The following is a 15987-nucleotide window of genomic DNA, read 5'->3' as shown; positions in this document are numbered from 1 at the left end:
TTTCTCGGTCCGAATCGCTCTCGCTGCTGGTGGCCATGATTGTAAACAATGTGCAGATGTGAGGAGCTCCACAACCTGTGACGTCACGCTACTCGTCTGCTACTTCCGGTACAGGCAAGGCTTTTTTTATCAGCGACCAAAAGTTGCGAACTTTATCGTCGATGTTCTCTGCTAAATCCTTTCAGCAAAAATATGTCAATATCGCGAAATGATCAAGTATGACACATAGAATGGACCTGCTATCCCCGTTTAAATAAGAAAATCGCATTTCAGTAGCTTTAAGTGCAGAATCAAAAAAGGAATTGTCCTCTCCGTTCTAAATAACCACTTAATCTGTATTGATTCCAAAGTACGGATCCCTCTTAGACCTCTGGCCACTACTCTTTGGACTATTGCCTGTTTAATTCTTCTCTTGGCATTGCAGACTTCTTTCATTAGGCTCTCCACTGCTTGTCTTGCTCAAGTCTTTCTTCACCCTCCAGTTTCCCTTAACATTCACAGCGTTTGTGGTTCTACCACAGCCTTCATTCCATATTCTCTGTGGACTACCTTTGTCCCAAGAAATACAAGTTGATGCTCTGAGGGTGTACTTGTGTCATGCTATGGACGGAATGCCAACTGACACATCTTTGCCCCCAGAAGCGAGGCTCTATAAGGACAAAGCTTTGCCAGAGGTCACGCCTATCTCACAGCGGTCTATTATTACATCTGATAGCTCCCTCTTATATGCAAACAAGCTGTAATCTTTACAGAAGCTCCATCAGTCAATACTCCACTGAAACACATCGTGACAAGAGCTCTGGGAGTCATGTTACAAAGCGTCGATGTGATTGCAGTGCAGCCTCAGGATTCCTGGAATAAATTGTCTTCTCTTCATGCAAGTCTGGCCAGAAGCAGGTCTGCTCCGCTTAGAAAATCTACTCATTAAACCTCGTGTTGGACCATGCAGAAGCTCTAATGTCTGCGTCACAATAGCTGAGACGTGAAATTGATTTTTATGCTTAGCAAAAATGCCTCAGTCACTGCGCACAAGCTGTTGTTCCATCTTCATCCCACCTGTACGTTAGTAAAATGCTTGATGCTTGCCCTTCAGACTTTAATGTAAAATGATTTGAGGGGCAAACAAAGCTGCGGTCTCATTCCTATCCATCATGTCCTTGTTTCATTGTTACGCTGTTAAATGAGGTGCATGAAGGGTCTTTGACGGTCTCACCCTAGTTTTTTCATGTAATTAGACAACCAATGTGCTATTGAAGCTATTATCATGCCCCATTTTTCCCTTTTACATGCTTTTCAAAACAAAAGCCTTTTCATGGACTCGTCAAGGCTGAATTTAGACCGCAAATTACAACGATTTTCTGTGGCACAGTCAGATAGGGGTCATGGCATATCCTCTGACCAGGCCTCTTCTAAATGTCGGTATACAGATATCCTGTCAAAGTGATCTTTGCGTCACAACAATACAAAGCAAAAAAACCTAAAGCTGTAAATTTGTACATAACATTAGGAGTGCAGTGTAGAGATGCGCGGTTTGCGGACACAACCGCGGAAAAACCGCGGGTCGGGCGGGTAAAAATAGATTTTAAATAGATGCGGGCGGTTGGCGGTTGAACCAATTCGGAAATATATATACATAGTTAAATGTTGTTACCCACATATGAAAAACGAGCAGCACTCTTTGAAACAGTCAATTATTCATCAGGCACCGCGTCCCAGCAACAAGTGGCGCAAGTGAGCGCTCCTTCAGCGCAGCAGGGCACATTTTAGAGGCCAGGCGCTCTCGCATGAATCCTGGCACTGTAGATGCCATTTTATTCCTGCATAGTGCTAACAAAAAAAAAAGTAAGTAGACATACGGTTGGATATGTTAAACGAATTAGTCTACGTTACCTATAGGCTATACCAAATAAGCCCATGTCTAACCTATATTGAGTTCGGTCAGCTAAATAATTTTGATGGTTACGTGTTGTTTGGGCGCACTACAATGCAAAGGAATTAAGGCAATTGCGTTGTTTATTGTGTTTTTTTCTATTCGAGATATACTACTATGTGTGAATAATTATTTGGCCTCGCTTTCAAGTGAAGCGCATCTCCGATTGGCGACAATGTAAGGATATTTAGCCTGCTTTGTTTGTCGCGACTGTCTATTTTCATTATAATTCAAGTTTGATGATAAAGTGCAGTCTGATGGGTTTGATTTCAGCTATTTGCCTTGGCCAATAAGTTGCAGGTAATTTATTATTATTATTTATTTTATTTATTTTTGTTTAAATAGAGATGACATACATATGTTATTGTATAATTTAAGTTTGTGCGCGTGATTGACAGCCTAAGGCTTATGAGGCACATTTTTTATTTATTTTTTTATTTGAACTTAAAAACGTATGAGCCTATGCCTATGCCTACAACATAGGCTATGTGTTTATCTTTATTTTCCTGCCTGTCGTTGACAATGGAGATTGTCTGATATTTTGTCATGGCTGCAGATCAATCAATAAAGGTTCATCTTTGTCGCAAAATTGTTCACTGCTTCACTGTGCACCCCGCCCTCGTCCCTATTTGAGCATTATAACGTTAACAAGTTAATATTCATTGAAATAAATTCAGAACATTTTTTTTACCTAACGAAAATATAGGCCTAGTCTTTCTAAAACATTTTTTTAACTTCTTAAAAGCCTCGTTCTGCTTGCTGCAACTGCACACACAAAGTGTGAGGAACGTACTCCTGATCTGAGGGCATTGGCAACAATAGTCAACACTTTCTTAATGGAAATGACAATAATATTATAATAATGATAAATAATATTATCACACATTGAATGTCTCTGTTGCATTGGATCAGTCTCCTTTCTTTAACAGGCAAAAGCTTTATAACCTCACTAATGCCTTACATCGTCTATATTAGATATATAACAACGGGCGGATGGCGGGCGGGTGTGGTTTTGATAAAATGTTGGTTCGGGTGAATGGCGGATGGTTGACGACTTTTGTGATGCGGTTGCGGATGAAATAATTGCCTATCCGCGCATCTCTAGTGCAGTGACATTACGTAAGGAAGTAATTCCGAGTTAATTAATAAATATGTTTATTCTTAAATCGTTCATTACAGTTGACATCCATGTTGTGACTGCCTGCTGTGAACACTTCTTTCATTGTTTACCTGCATTGTGCTCAGTGTTTCTGGTGTTCAGTAAACGTAGACAGATTTCAGGTATTGGTTAATTTGCAATACATGTTGATAGACAGTTAAATACATTCAGCATAGGATTAGTAAATTGAAATTGGGTACTTACACATGCAGTGTAACTCTAAATTAAGAGAGTCCACCTCCCCATGTTTTATATTAGTGCATAACAGATGGAGTGGCACACAAATAAGCGCCACACTGTAAACCCACACCAAACAAGAATGACAAACACATTTCGGGAGAACATCCGCACCGTAACACAACATAAACACAACAGAACAAATACCCAGAACCCCTTGCAGCACTAACTCTTCCGGGACGCTACAATATACCCCCCCCCCCCCCCGCTACCCCCCTCAACCTCCTCATGCTCTCTCAGGGAGAGCATGTCCCAAATTCCAAGCTGCTGTTTTGAGGCATGTTAAAAAAAATAATGCACCTTGTGACTTCAATAATAAATATGGCAGTGCCATGTTGGCATTTTTTTCCATAACTTGAGTTGATTTATTTTGGAAAACCTTGTTACATTGTTTAATGCATCCAGCGGGGCATCACAAAACAAAATTAGGCATAATAATGTGTTATTTCCACGACTGTATATATCGGTATCGGTTGATGTCGGTATCGGTTATTAAGAGTTGGGGAATATCAGATATCGGCAAAAAAGCCATTATCGGACATCTCTACTGAATACAACTAAATGCGTGCATTTTTAAGTAAGACCAACATTTTTACAGTATAATAAGTCTCTTATTCTTTTTAATAACATTGTTATTCTGAAGGTAAACAATAATAAATTAAATACTTAATTACCATTAATGCGAATTCTGGTGCTGCATGGTTTTGCTGATTGCTTTGTAGTCGTTATTTTTAAGTTAAAGTTAAGTTAAAGTTACAGTACCAATGATTGTCACACACTGTGACTACCAGCGGAATTATTCATTACTTATCATGTTAAGCAATGTCATCTAAGATTTGTCTGAGAGCCAGATGCAGTCATCAAAAGAGCCACATCTGGCTCCAGAGCCATAGGTTCCCTACCCCTGGGTTATAATTTTGATGATTATGGCTTATAATTTATGAAAACTTTGAATTGAAAATCTCAGAAAATGTAAGGTTTCGAAAACTGTGAGCCATGTTGATCAGAATTATTACAAATAAAGGTTTGCATGTAATGAGTAAATATCACATATTAGTTTCACATTGGAAGTTAATTGCAGACATGAAGTGACTTTTACGCAATATTTAAATTTATGAGTTTCACTTGTATAATATAATGACTGAGAGAAAATCTGGTTGGAGGAAAACATGCAACTTTTCTCTGATTACAACTGAACATTCACCAGTGACGTGCAGTCACTAGAGGCAGGTGAGGCGGGGCCTCACCTGCCATCATGGAAAGAAAAAAAAAGTAAAAAAAAAAAAAAAAAATTAAATTGTTATATGTATGCAGTGATTATACTATAAAGTTATTTTCCATTTAACTTCACCAGTTTTAGATTATTTTTATTCAAAATCGCAGAATTTTCACATTTGCCGTTCAAATACTGAGAAGAGACGGTGCGGTGAACAGCAGCCAGTTGAGGCACGTCACTCAGTGCCTCAACATGGACGGACTCGGCTAACTGCTGGCCTGCTGCGCAGTGAGACCGTATTGCTATATGAACTATATTATACATTTCCATAGTTTAGTTAGCTGAGGTATATAATGTACAGTGTATTTTGTCAACAACTGTATGTGTGTAAAGTATTTCTTGTGCTGAGCGATCATAAAACGGCTGCAAAAGACGCACTGGCTGAGGCTCCAGTAGCCCCGCCTCCTGCACCTCCGCCATAGAATTGTTATATCAACTAAAGCCCACACTTAAACTTTCCACATGCAAGATTTAATCTATTTAAAAAAGTTATTTCAAAAGAAGCCAAAAAGTGCAAAAACAATAATGTTCGTGTTGGAGGAGTTGTGAATGACTGCAGGGCCACAACATTAGGTACACCTGCAGACTGCAGGTGTATCTAATTCACAACTCCTCCAACATGAACATTATTGTTTTTGCACTTCTTGGTTTCTTATTAAATAACTTTTGTAACCTATTTTTATGGGCTTTCCTATTTGTGATGTTAAGTTCCTGTTATGCGCTGTTATACAGTATATGCCTTGAGCTCTTATTTTGAAGGCGCCAAGAGCGGAGGCGATGACATGTTGTAGTGGAGCGGAGGTTTTTGAAAGAAGGTAAATAAAGTGGTCCTCGTGTAAACTGGAGCCTCCGTGTTTGTTATTTTGTAGTTTCATACAGTATAGGCGACATTTATAAACCCTCGGTTACTCTTTTTTAAATAGATTCAATCTTGCACGTGGAAAGTTTAAGTGAGGGCTTTAGTTGATATAACACACCCGTCAGGGGGTTCATGAATCCAGCACAACAGCGGCGAATGGACTATATTTATAAGTAAAGGTAAGACCATAATAACGTTTTTTTTTATTAAATGTGCTTTTTTGTGTGCTACAGTTTGTATGTGTAAAGTTAAAGTTAAGTTAAAGTACCAATGATTGTCACACACACACTAGGTGTGGTGAAATTTGTCCTCTGCATTTGACCCATCCCCTTGTTCACCCCCTGGGAGGTGAGGGGAGCAGTGGGCAGCAGCGGCGCCACGCCCGGGAATAATTTTTGGTGATTTAACCCCCAATTCCAACCCTTGATGCTGAGTGCCAAGCAGGGAAGAATGCTGGTATGAGCTTTTAAACATAACCCGTTAACTGCTGCCAATCAAATGGTGAATAAGATACTCTTTAGGGTTCAAATGTTTGTAAATCTGACTGTGATGAAGTCAGTGCCTCACTAGCCATCAACCTCACCGCACGTCACTGACATTCACCTACCGAAAATGCAAACTTTTGACCACAAACTTAGTGACTCCTCGGTGATATTTGTCTAGCGGCAGGCATGGTCTGGGCCAGTCAGAATCTGTCTCTCGTTATGCTCGTCTAAATGAGAAGGCATTCCAATTCCAATTTAACATATAATAGTGCTAACATTATAGAAGGTGTTAGGTAGTACCTGTTGTGTTCAGAGGATGTGCTACTGTTACTGCTGCCTGGGATGAGATCGGAGCGGTTCAAAACGCAACTTTAATTTATATTTATTGCATGCTATTTGTTCAAATGTTTCAGCATATTGCTCACATGTCCTCCTCTTGATGAACTAACAGCCTTATAATTATTATGTTCTACTCAGGCTCCACCATTTTCAAATCTGAAGTCACTACGCAACGTAATCCCCACCCAGAAGGATCGATAGGAGAACTGTTTGAATAAATGGCAAGTGACTCCAAGGAATTGGTAGACTGGGAACCAGTTTTCGATTCCCATCGCGAGTTGCAAGTGACATCAGTTTGCCGACTTGCACCGTGGAAATAAGCAGTCAAAGACTCAGCGCAGACTCAGCCAAACTGCCTCTAGGTAATGTTACGATTTCCAATGGCAACCAAACAAGAAGAAACCACACAAAAAGTAAATGTTCCGCTTTTCAAAATGCAAAATGGATTTGCCATAGCTACCGATAACATTAGCGATTTTACATGTCGATTTTTGGTAATAAAAATGACGACTGAGATGCACGTCGCAACCAAACAGCTGTTGTGTAATAAATACAATACTTACCGTTCAAACACCTTGTAGTGCTCAACAAAAGAAAAGGCTGGCACATTCAACTTAAAGGCCTACTGAAATGTGATTTTCTTATTTAAACGGGGATAGCAGGTCCATTCTATGTGTCATACTTGATCATTTCGCGATATTGCCATATTTTTGCTGAAAGGATTTAGTAGAGAACTTCGACGATAAAGTTTGCAACTTTTGGTCGCTGATAAAAAAAGCCTTGCCTGTACCGGAAGTAGCAGACGATATGCGCGTGACGTCACAGGTTGTGGAGCTCCTCACATCTGCACATTGTTTACAATCATGGCCACCAGCAGCGAGAGCGATTCGGACCGAGAAAGCGACGATTTCCCCATTAATTTGAGCGAGGATGAAAGATTTGTGGATGAGGAAAGTGAGAGTGAAGGACTAGAGGGCAGTGGGAGCGATTCAGATAGGGAAGATGCTGTGAGAGGCGGGTGGGACCTGATATTCAGCTGGGAATGACTAAAACAGTAAATAAACACAATACATATATATACTCTATTAGCCACAACACAACCAGGCTTATATTTAATATGCCACAAATTAATCCCACATAACAAACACCTCCCCCCTCCCGTCCATATAACCCGCCAATACAACTCAAACACCTGCACAACACACTCAATCCCAGAGCCCAAAGTACCGTTCACCTCCCCAAAGTTCATACAGCACAAGGGACGGCGTGGCGAAGTTGGTAGAGTGGCCGTGCCAGCAATCGGAGGGTTGCTGGTTACTGGGGTTCAATCCCCACCTTCTACCATCCTAGTCACGTCCGTTGTGTCCTTGGACAAGACACTTCACCCCTTGCTCCTGATGGCTGCTGGTTAGCGCCTTGCATGGCAGCTCCCGCCATCAGTGTGTGAATGTGTGTGTGAATGGGTAAATGTGGAAATACTGTCAAAGCGCTTTGAGTACCTTGAAGGTAGAAAAGCGCTATACAAGTATAACCCATTTATCATTTATTTATTATATATTTCCCCAAGGTTACGTACGTGACATGCACATAGCGGCACGCACGTACGGGCAAGCGACCAAATGTTTGGAAGCCGCAGCTGCATGCCTACTCACGGTACCGCGTCTGCGCATCCAACTCAAAGTAAGAGTCTCTGTTGTCCCAGTTCTCCACAGGCCAAGGGTAAAGGTTGACTGTCATCTTTCGGGAATGTAAACAATGAAAGACCGGCTGTGTTTGTGTTGCTGCAGCCGCCCGCAATACACCGCTTCCCACCTACAGCTTTCTTCTTTGCTGTCTCCATTGTTCATTGAACAAATTGCAAAAGATTCACCAACACAGATGTCCAGAATACTGTGGAATTTTGCGATGAAAACAGACGACTTAATAGCTGGCCACCATGCTGTCCCAAAATGTCCTCTATAATCCGTGACGTCACGCGCAGACGTCATCATACCGAGACGTTTTCAGCAGGATATTTAGCGCGAATTTAAAATTGCACTTTAGTAAGCTAACCCGGCCGTATTGGCATGTGTTGCAATGTTAAGATTTCATCATTGATACTATCAGACTGCGTGGTCGGTAGTAGTGGGTTCCAGTAGGCCTTTAATGGCAAAGACTACATCCTGGCTAAAGCAACACCTCATAGTCTATACACTACTGCCATCTAATGTCTTGGAATTGCAACTGCATGAAAAGTCTACGATATAATACACTACAGTACAGTAATTTAAATAAGACACAGAAGTGTAAGAAAACATAACAGCTGGACAGCAAATCTAAGTATTACTTTCTAAACAATTAACATTTTCAATCAATCAAAGTTTACTCATATAGCCCTAAATCACGAGTGTCTCAAAGGGCTGCGCAAGCCACAACAACATCAGATCCCACATCAGAACAAGAAAATACTCAACCCAATTTTAACACACAAAAGTACTAAGAATTGGTACAGTTGAGTACCGGTATTGATTCGTCAGTACTGGGAATTGGTACCATATCGATTTAAATGTGAAATGTAGCATGCATACTTGCCAACCCTCCCGGATTTTCCGGGAGACTCCCGAAATTCAGCGCCTCTCCCGAAAACCTCCCGGGACAAATTTTCTCCCGAAAATCTCCCGAAATTCAGGCGTAGCTGGAGGCCACGCCCCCTCCAGCTCCATGCGACCTGAGTGACGTGTCGACAGCCTGTTTTCACGTCCGCTTTCCCACAATATAAATAGCGTGCCTGCCCAATCACGTTATAACTGTAGAATGACCGAGGGCGAGTTCTTGGTTTCTTATGTGGGCTTATTGTTAGGCAGTTTCATTAACGTCCTCCCAGCGCGGCAACAACACACAACAACAGCAGGTTTTCGTCTACCGTAAAGCAGTCCGTCTGCCGTAAACAGCAATGTTGTGACACTCTTAAACAGGACAATACTGCCATCTACTGTACATATGTGACAATAACATCTACGGCTTAGTGCAGTGCACAACTGCGCACACAACAAGGAGACAAAGCAGAATGCATCATCGGAGAGGGTGTTCAGCATGGTTAGAAAAATATTGACAGAGAATAGAACAAGGATGGACAATTCAACCCTTAACTCAACAATGAGTAGATGAGTGTTATGTGTGTGTATAAGTGTAAATAAATGAACAGTGAAATTCCATGTATTTCTCTTATTTATATATATATATAATAAAATAAATATATATACACACACACACACCTCCCGAAATCGGAGGTCTCAAGGTTGGCAAGTATGGTAGCATGCCTACATACTACCAACTTCCTAAGCCTTGTGGGCACATCAACCGTCTCCCAGAACAACTGTCCTTGTTAGTGCTATTTAGCTTCTGCATTTTGGAAGATGGACCCTAACATTGGACTGCACAGTTCTCTTCGCAGTTAGGCGTGTGTGTGTGGGTTTTCTCTGGGTGCTCCGGCTTTCTCCCACATTCCCAAAACACCGGGCTAATTGGAGACTCTTAATCGTCCATAGGTGTGAACGGGACTGTGGATAGTTGTTTGTCTAGAGCTCAACCGTAATTCTAATAAGGGGAAATTCGTCTAGAAAATGATGACGATGATGACGACTCTACTTTTCTTCATGTCTTTGCTTCTGCACAAACTACTAGTCCTATGTCTAGGCTTTGTCAACTTGTCATAAAGTGGTGGCGCACAAGACAGGTGCAGTCATCAGAAATTCAAGCCAGGGATGTCACAGGCTTGGCAACATATGATTACTTTGAGACACTGAAAAATCCAGCTGGCTGATGCCGTATGGATCTCATTAAGATGGAGTTTATTTTTTTTTTTCTTGTCAAGCCTCTACAGCTTTAATTAAAATTCACTCAGAATAGCAGTTCACACATGTCAGTTTTCTGTTTGAACGTTTGGTTGTAAGTAGGACATTCGTTCCACAGAAGCCAGGCGACCTCTTGTCAAGCATTCTATGAGCAGAGCTGATATGTCTGTATTGTCAAGTTGGGACCCTAATCTATAATTGCTAGCCGCCAGTGTTTGCAAACATAAACATGCATTATATATTGTCGCATGTGCTGCATCTCTGATGAAAGGAGCAGTCATTCTTAAAGGGGAACATTATCACAATTTCAGAAGGGTTAAAACCATTAAAAATCAGTTCCCAGTGGCTTATTTTAGTTTTCGAAGTTTTTTTTCAAAATTTTACCCATCACGCAATATCCCTAAAAAAAAGCTTCAAAGTGCCTGATTTTAACCATCGTTATATACACCCGTCCATTTTCCTGTGACGTCACATAGTGATGCCAACACAAACAAACATGGCGGAAAGAACAGCAAGCTATAGCGACATTAGCTCGGATTCAGACTCGGATTTCAGCGGCTTAAGCGATTCAACAGATTGTAGTGGTTGTAGTGTGGAGGCAGGTAGCGAAAACGAAATTAAAGAAGAAACTGAAGCTATTGAGCCATATCGGTTTGAACCGTATGCAAGCGAAACCGACGAAAACGACACGACAGCCAGCGACACGGGAGAAAGGGAGGACGAATTCGGCGATCGCCTTCCAACCAACGATTGCTATGTGTTTGCTTGGCATTAAAGGAAACTAACAACTATGAACTAGGTTTACAGCATATGAAATACATTTGGAAATACATGCACTTTGAGAGTGCAGACAGCCCAATTTTCATTAATTAATATATTCTGTAGACGTACCCTCATCCGCTATCTTTTCCTGAAAGCTGATCTGTCCAGTTTTGGAGTTGATGTCAGCAGGCCAGGGAAGCTAGGGTCGATATTCTTCTCTTGATCATCTTCGGTGGCATAAGGGACGGTGTGAGCCAAGACATCCAGGGGGTTTAGCTCGCTCGTCTGCGGAAACAAACTGCCGCCTTCGCTTGCCGTGCTACCGAGGTCCTTTGTACCTGAATTGCTCACACACTCCGACAGATTCAATGGGGGTCTGGTGGCAGTTTTTCTTTGACTTTATCGTTGGAAATGCATCTGCTTTGAGTGTCGCAGGATATCCACACATTCTTGCCATCTCTGTCGTAGCATAGCTTTCGTCGGTAAAGTGTGCGGAACAAACGTCCAATTTCTTGCCTCTTTCGCATCTTTGGGCCACTGGTGCAACTTGAATCCGTCCCTGTTCGTGTTGTTACACCCTCCGACAACACACTGACGAGGCATGATGTCTCCAAGGTACGGAAAACAGTCGAAAAAACAGAAAATAACAGAGCTGATTTGACTCTGTGTTTGTAATGTGTTTGAGAAAATAGCGGATTGCTTCTCGATGTGACGTCACGTTGTGCGAGCGGATAATAGAAAGGCGTTTAATTCGCCAAAATTCACCCATTTAGAGTTCGGAAATCGGTAAAAAAAATGGTCTTTTATCTGCAATATCAAGGTATTAGAGATGCGCGGTTTGCGGACACAACCGCGGAGTCCGCGGATTATCCGCGGGTCGGGCGGTTGAAATAAAAAAAAATTAGATTTTATCCACGGGTCGGGTCGGGCGGTTGAAATAAAAAAAAATAAGATTTTAAATAGATTCAGGCGGGTGGCAGTTAAACCAATTCGGAAATATATATACATAGTTAAATGTTGTTACCCACATACGAAAAACGAGCAGGCACCTGCAGCACGCCACAACAGAAGAAGAAAAAAAAAAGAGATGGCAACGTCGGCAGCAAACGTGGTACGCGACAAACTAAAAAAGGGAATACTAAAGACCAGGGGAAAAAAGGCCAGAAAAGTTCAGCGTGGACTCGTTTTTATGAGGTTGTAAATCAGGATGATAGTAATGCTGGCTACGTGATTTGCAAGAGCTGCGACGCTGTTTATGTCTACGACAGTCACAAAACCGGGACATCTAACATGGTGCATCACATTTGTGCAAAACCCCGAATCTCCACAAACACCCTGAGCATGAGCAGTTTCGTCCGCCGTGATCCCAGAAGAGTGCCACAGGATGTTAAAACAAGATAGAACGCAGCTGCCTGCAGCAGTTTGAGTGGCGCGAGCGCGCTTGGAGGTGCGCTCAGCGCGGCTCCCAGATGATTGCGCACTGTTGTGCGTCTGGGCCGTGACACCGTGGCACGCATTGAATATCTCTGCTGCATTGGATCAGTCTCCTTTCTTTAACAGGCAAAAGCTTTATAACCTCACTAATACCTTGCATCGTCTATATTAGATATATAACAACGGGCGGGTGCGGACGGGTGCGGTTTTGATTAAATGTTAGTTCGGGTGGATGGCGGATGGTTGACGACTTTTGTGATGCGGTTGCAGATGAAATAATTGCCTATCCGCGCATCTCTACAAGGTATATATTGACGCTTACATAGGTCTGGTGATAATGTTCCCCTTTAAGTGTTCAATGGTGAACAGAGATGCATGTTTTTGTAGGCAAATATATTTTGCAACTTTACTTTTAATGTTTTACACAAAAGTAAGTTGTCCTTTATGCAGGGAAAACTATAATTCTACACAGGCAGGGCGGTTTGATTATTACCTATTCCTTTTATAGCATTTTTATAAGACTGCAGAACCGATGTTGCTATGGCAACAGCCACAACACAAATGGATGTCACATCAAAATATGAAGTTCTGTTAAAACCCTTGCCGAGTGAGCATGCGGTCTACTTTCAGTGACTAATGTGGATTCAGGTTTTTCTTCATTTATAACTTAATAGCCGTGCTGGACACACTGTTTATTCTCTAGCTCAGCTTAACTTCTTCATCATGTCCAATTTGCCAGCCTTGGCCAGGTAACTAATTATATTTCAGGAGCTGACCCCTCTGAGTTTTGAGTCTGATGTGGGTGCTTTGATTAGCCTTCAGTTTTTATCACCTCCGAGTCTTCTGTGTTGTTATCACACTTTCTGCTGACAGTTCCGGTGCCTCAAGGTTGCACACTGCAGCACTGCCGCATACATAAATTTCAACATTCTTGTCAAAAGAGTTCGAGATCCACTTTTCTGTCACCACACCTCATTCGGTACGATCTTGTGCAGGTCAAGCTACACTATGTGTTTTTGTGCTTCAACGAGCATCGTGATGATTTGTGGTGCATGCAACAACTCACCCTAAAAAACTCTTTTGTGGAACCTGAGTCCAGAGTGCCATAGGCTATCTCTGTTTGCTTGGCCAGATCTTCTGCGCTCTCTATAGGTGAGACCATCCTCTCCACTGTCAAGAAGGCAGCCAGGTTGGCTGTGTAGGAGGAGATGATGATGAGGGTGAAGAACCACCACACCCCACCAACAATACGTCCTGACAGGGACCTAAGAGAAGATTGTCCATGACATTGGAAACACAGAATGACATTATATACATGACCACTATAGCTCTTTAACAGACCACATGTTCAGGGCGTTGAATCAATTACCACTGGACTGCTCCGAATATCTGAGAAGGCTTCATCAATTAATGCACACAGGCTAGATTGGAGAGCTCAAGTCTGAGAGGATGGTGCTGGATATTTATCCTCTAAGGTGGGAACAGTGCCAAGAAGACAACAATTGTTTGTGCTACGGTTGGTGGGTACAGTCCAGCTGCCATCAATTCAATGCCATTAGAATACAATGATCATTGAGAATAATCACAAGCAACACTGGCTACATTGTTAACTTCCTTGAAATGTAATGTACTGTATATAGCAAATGGTTGAACAACTGAAGTCAGAACATTTTTAGGTAAAACATCCTGTAATGGCCTGAAGAAAGCATCCATGAAACTACAAACCCTGTATCCATATGAGTTGGGAAATTGTGTTAGATGTAAATATAAACGGAATACAATGATTTGCGAATCATTTTCAACCCATATTCAATTAAATGCACTACAAAGACAAGATATTTGATGTTCAAACTCATAAACGTAATTTATACCTTGAATTTCATGGCTGCAACACGTGCCAAAGTAGTTGGGAAAGGGCATGTTCACCACTGTGTTACATGGCCTTTCCTTTTAACAACACTCAGTAAACGTTTGGGAACTGAGGAGACACATTTTTTAAGCTTCTCAGGTGGAATTCTTTCCCATTCTTGCTTGATGTACAGCTTAAGTTGTTCAACAGTCCGGGGGTCTCCGTTGTGGTATTTTAGGCTTCATAATGCGCCACACATTTTCAATGGGAGACAGGTCTGGACTACAGGCAGGCCAGTCTAGTACCCGCACTCTTTTACTATGAAGCCACGTTGATGTAACACGTGGCTTGGCATTGTCTTGCTGAAATAAGCAGGGGCGTCCATGCCGGTAACGTTGCTTGGATGGCAACATATGTTGCTCCAAAACCTGTATGTACCTTTCAGCATTAATGGTGCCTTCACAGATGTGTAAGTTACCCATGTCTTGGGCACTAATACACCCCCATACCATCACAGATGCTGGCTTTTCAACTTTGCACCTATAACAATCCGGATGGTTCTTTACCTCTTTGGTCCGGAGGACACAACATCCACAGTTTCCAAAAACAATTTGAAATGTGGACTCGTCAGTCCACAGAACACTTTTCCACTTTGTATCAGTCCATCTTAGATGAGCTCAGGCCCAGCAAAGCCGACGGCGTTCCTGGGTGTTGTTGATAAACGGTTTTCGCCTTGCATAGGAGAGTTTAAACTTGCACTTACAGATGTAGCGACCAACTGTAGTAACTGACAGTGTGTTTCTGAAGTGTTCCTGAGCCCATGTGGTGATATCCTTTACACACTGATGTCGCTTGTTGATGCAGTACAGCCTGAGGGATCGAAGGTCACGGGCTTAGCTGCTTACGTGCAGTGATTTCTCCAGATTCTCTGAACCCTTTGATGATATTACGGACCGTAGATGGTGAAATCCCTAAATTCCTTGCAATAGCTGCTTGAGAAAGGTTTTTCTTAAACTGTTCAACAATTTGCTCACGCATTTGTTGACAAAGTGGTGACCCTCGCCCCATCCTTGTTTGTGAATGACTGAGCATTTCATGGAATCTACTTTTATACTCAATCATGGCACCCACCTGTTCCCAATTTGCCTCTTCACCTGTGGGATGTTCCAAATAAGTGTTTGATGAGCATTCCTCAACTTTATCAGTATTTATTGCCACCTTTCCCAACTTCTTTGTAACGTGTTGCGGGCATCAAATTCTGAAGTTACTGATTATTTGCAACAAAAAATTTTTTTTATCAGTTTGAACATCAAATATGTTGTCTTTGTAGCATATTCAACTGAATATGGGTTGAAAATGATTTGCAAATCATTGTATTCCGTTTATATTTACATCTAACACAATTTCCCAACTCATATGGAAACGGGGTTTGTTGATGTTGCTCCACATGTAATAAACCACATTATTTTAGTACATCAGTTGAGCAAGATGTACATTAAAAACATCCTGTAATTTGATTTTGGTACTATTATTCATTTTATCTTCTAATAGATTAAACATTAAAACCAATGGGAGCATTTTAAAAGTCTGCCAGACTCAAGTCCACCTATTTGAATGATGATCATTATCACATCATTTATTCATAACGTATAATTATTGACAAATAAAGATAGAATACTATTAACCGCACCATGTAAGTGGGAAAAAAACCCAGATTTTTCTATATGTTCACATTATGCTTCTTCAATTAAAAAAAACCCCAAAACAACCTGAAGTTGTCTTTATTTTTAAGTTATCATGCTATAATTTTACCATCAAATTCTA

At 41.5% G+C, this 15987-nt stretch overlaps 1 protein-coding gene across 6 annotated transcripts in view; it reads right to left on the bottom strand.

Annotated features, from left to right (window-relative positions):
- The window catches only part of gria3b (glutamate receptor, ionotropic, AMPA 3b), a 456144-nt gene that overhangs the window by 79958 nt on the left and 360199 nt on the right, over positions 1-15987 (bottom strand). For all 6 annotated transcript variants that reach the window (XR_009811483.2, XM_061927997.2, XM_061927998.2 and 3 more), the window contains one exon: positions 13381-13579. Coding sequence is in view for 5 of the 6 variants with exons in the window: in XM_061927997.2 (XP_061783981.1) it covers positions 13381-13579 (199 nt within the window). In the remaining variant the exon portion in view is untranslated. The remainder of the gene's footprint in view (positions 1-13380; positions 13580-15987) is intronic.

This window comes from Nerophis lumbriciformis, linkage group LG35 (assembly GCF_033978685.3).
Source record: "Nerophis lumbriciformis linkage group LG35, RoL_Nlum_v2.1, whole genome shotgun sequence".
Taxonomy (NCBI): Eukaryota; Metazoa; Chordata; class Actinopteri; order Syngnathiformes; family Syngnathidae; genus Nerophis; species Nerophis lumbriciformis.
Note: the sequence above shows the minus strand (reverse complement) of the source record. Positions and strands in the feature narration are given on the sequence as shown.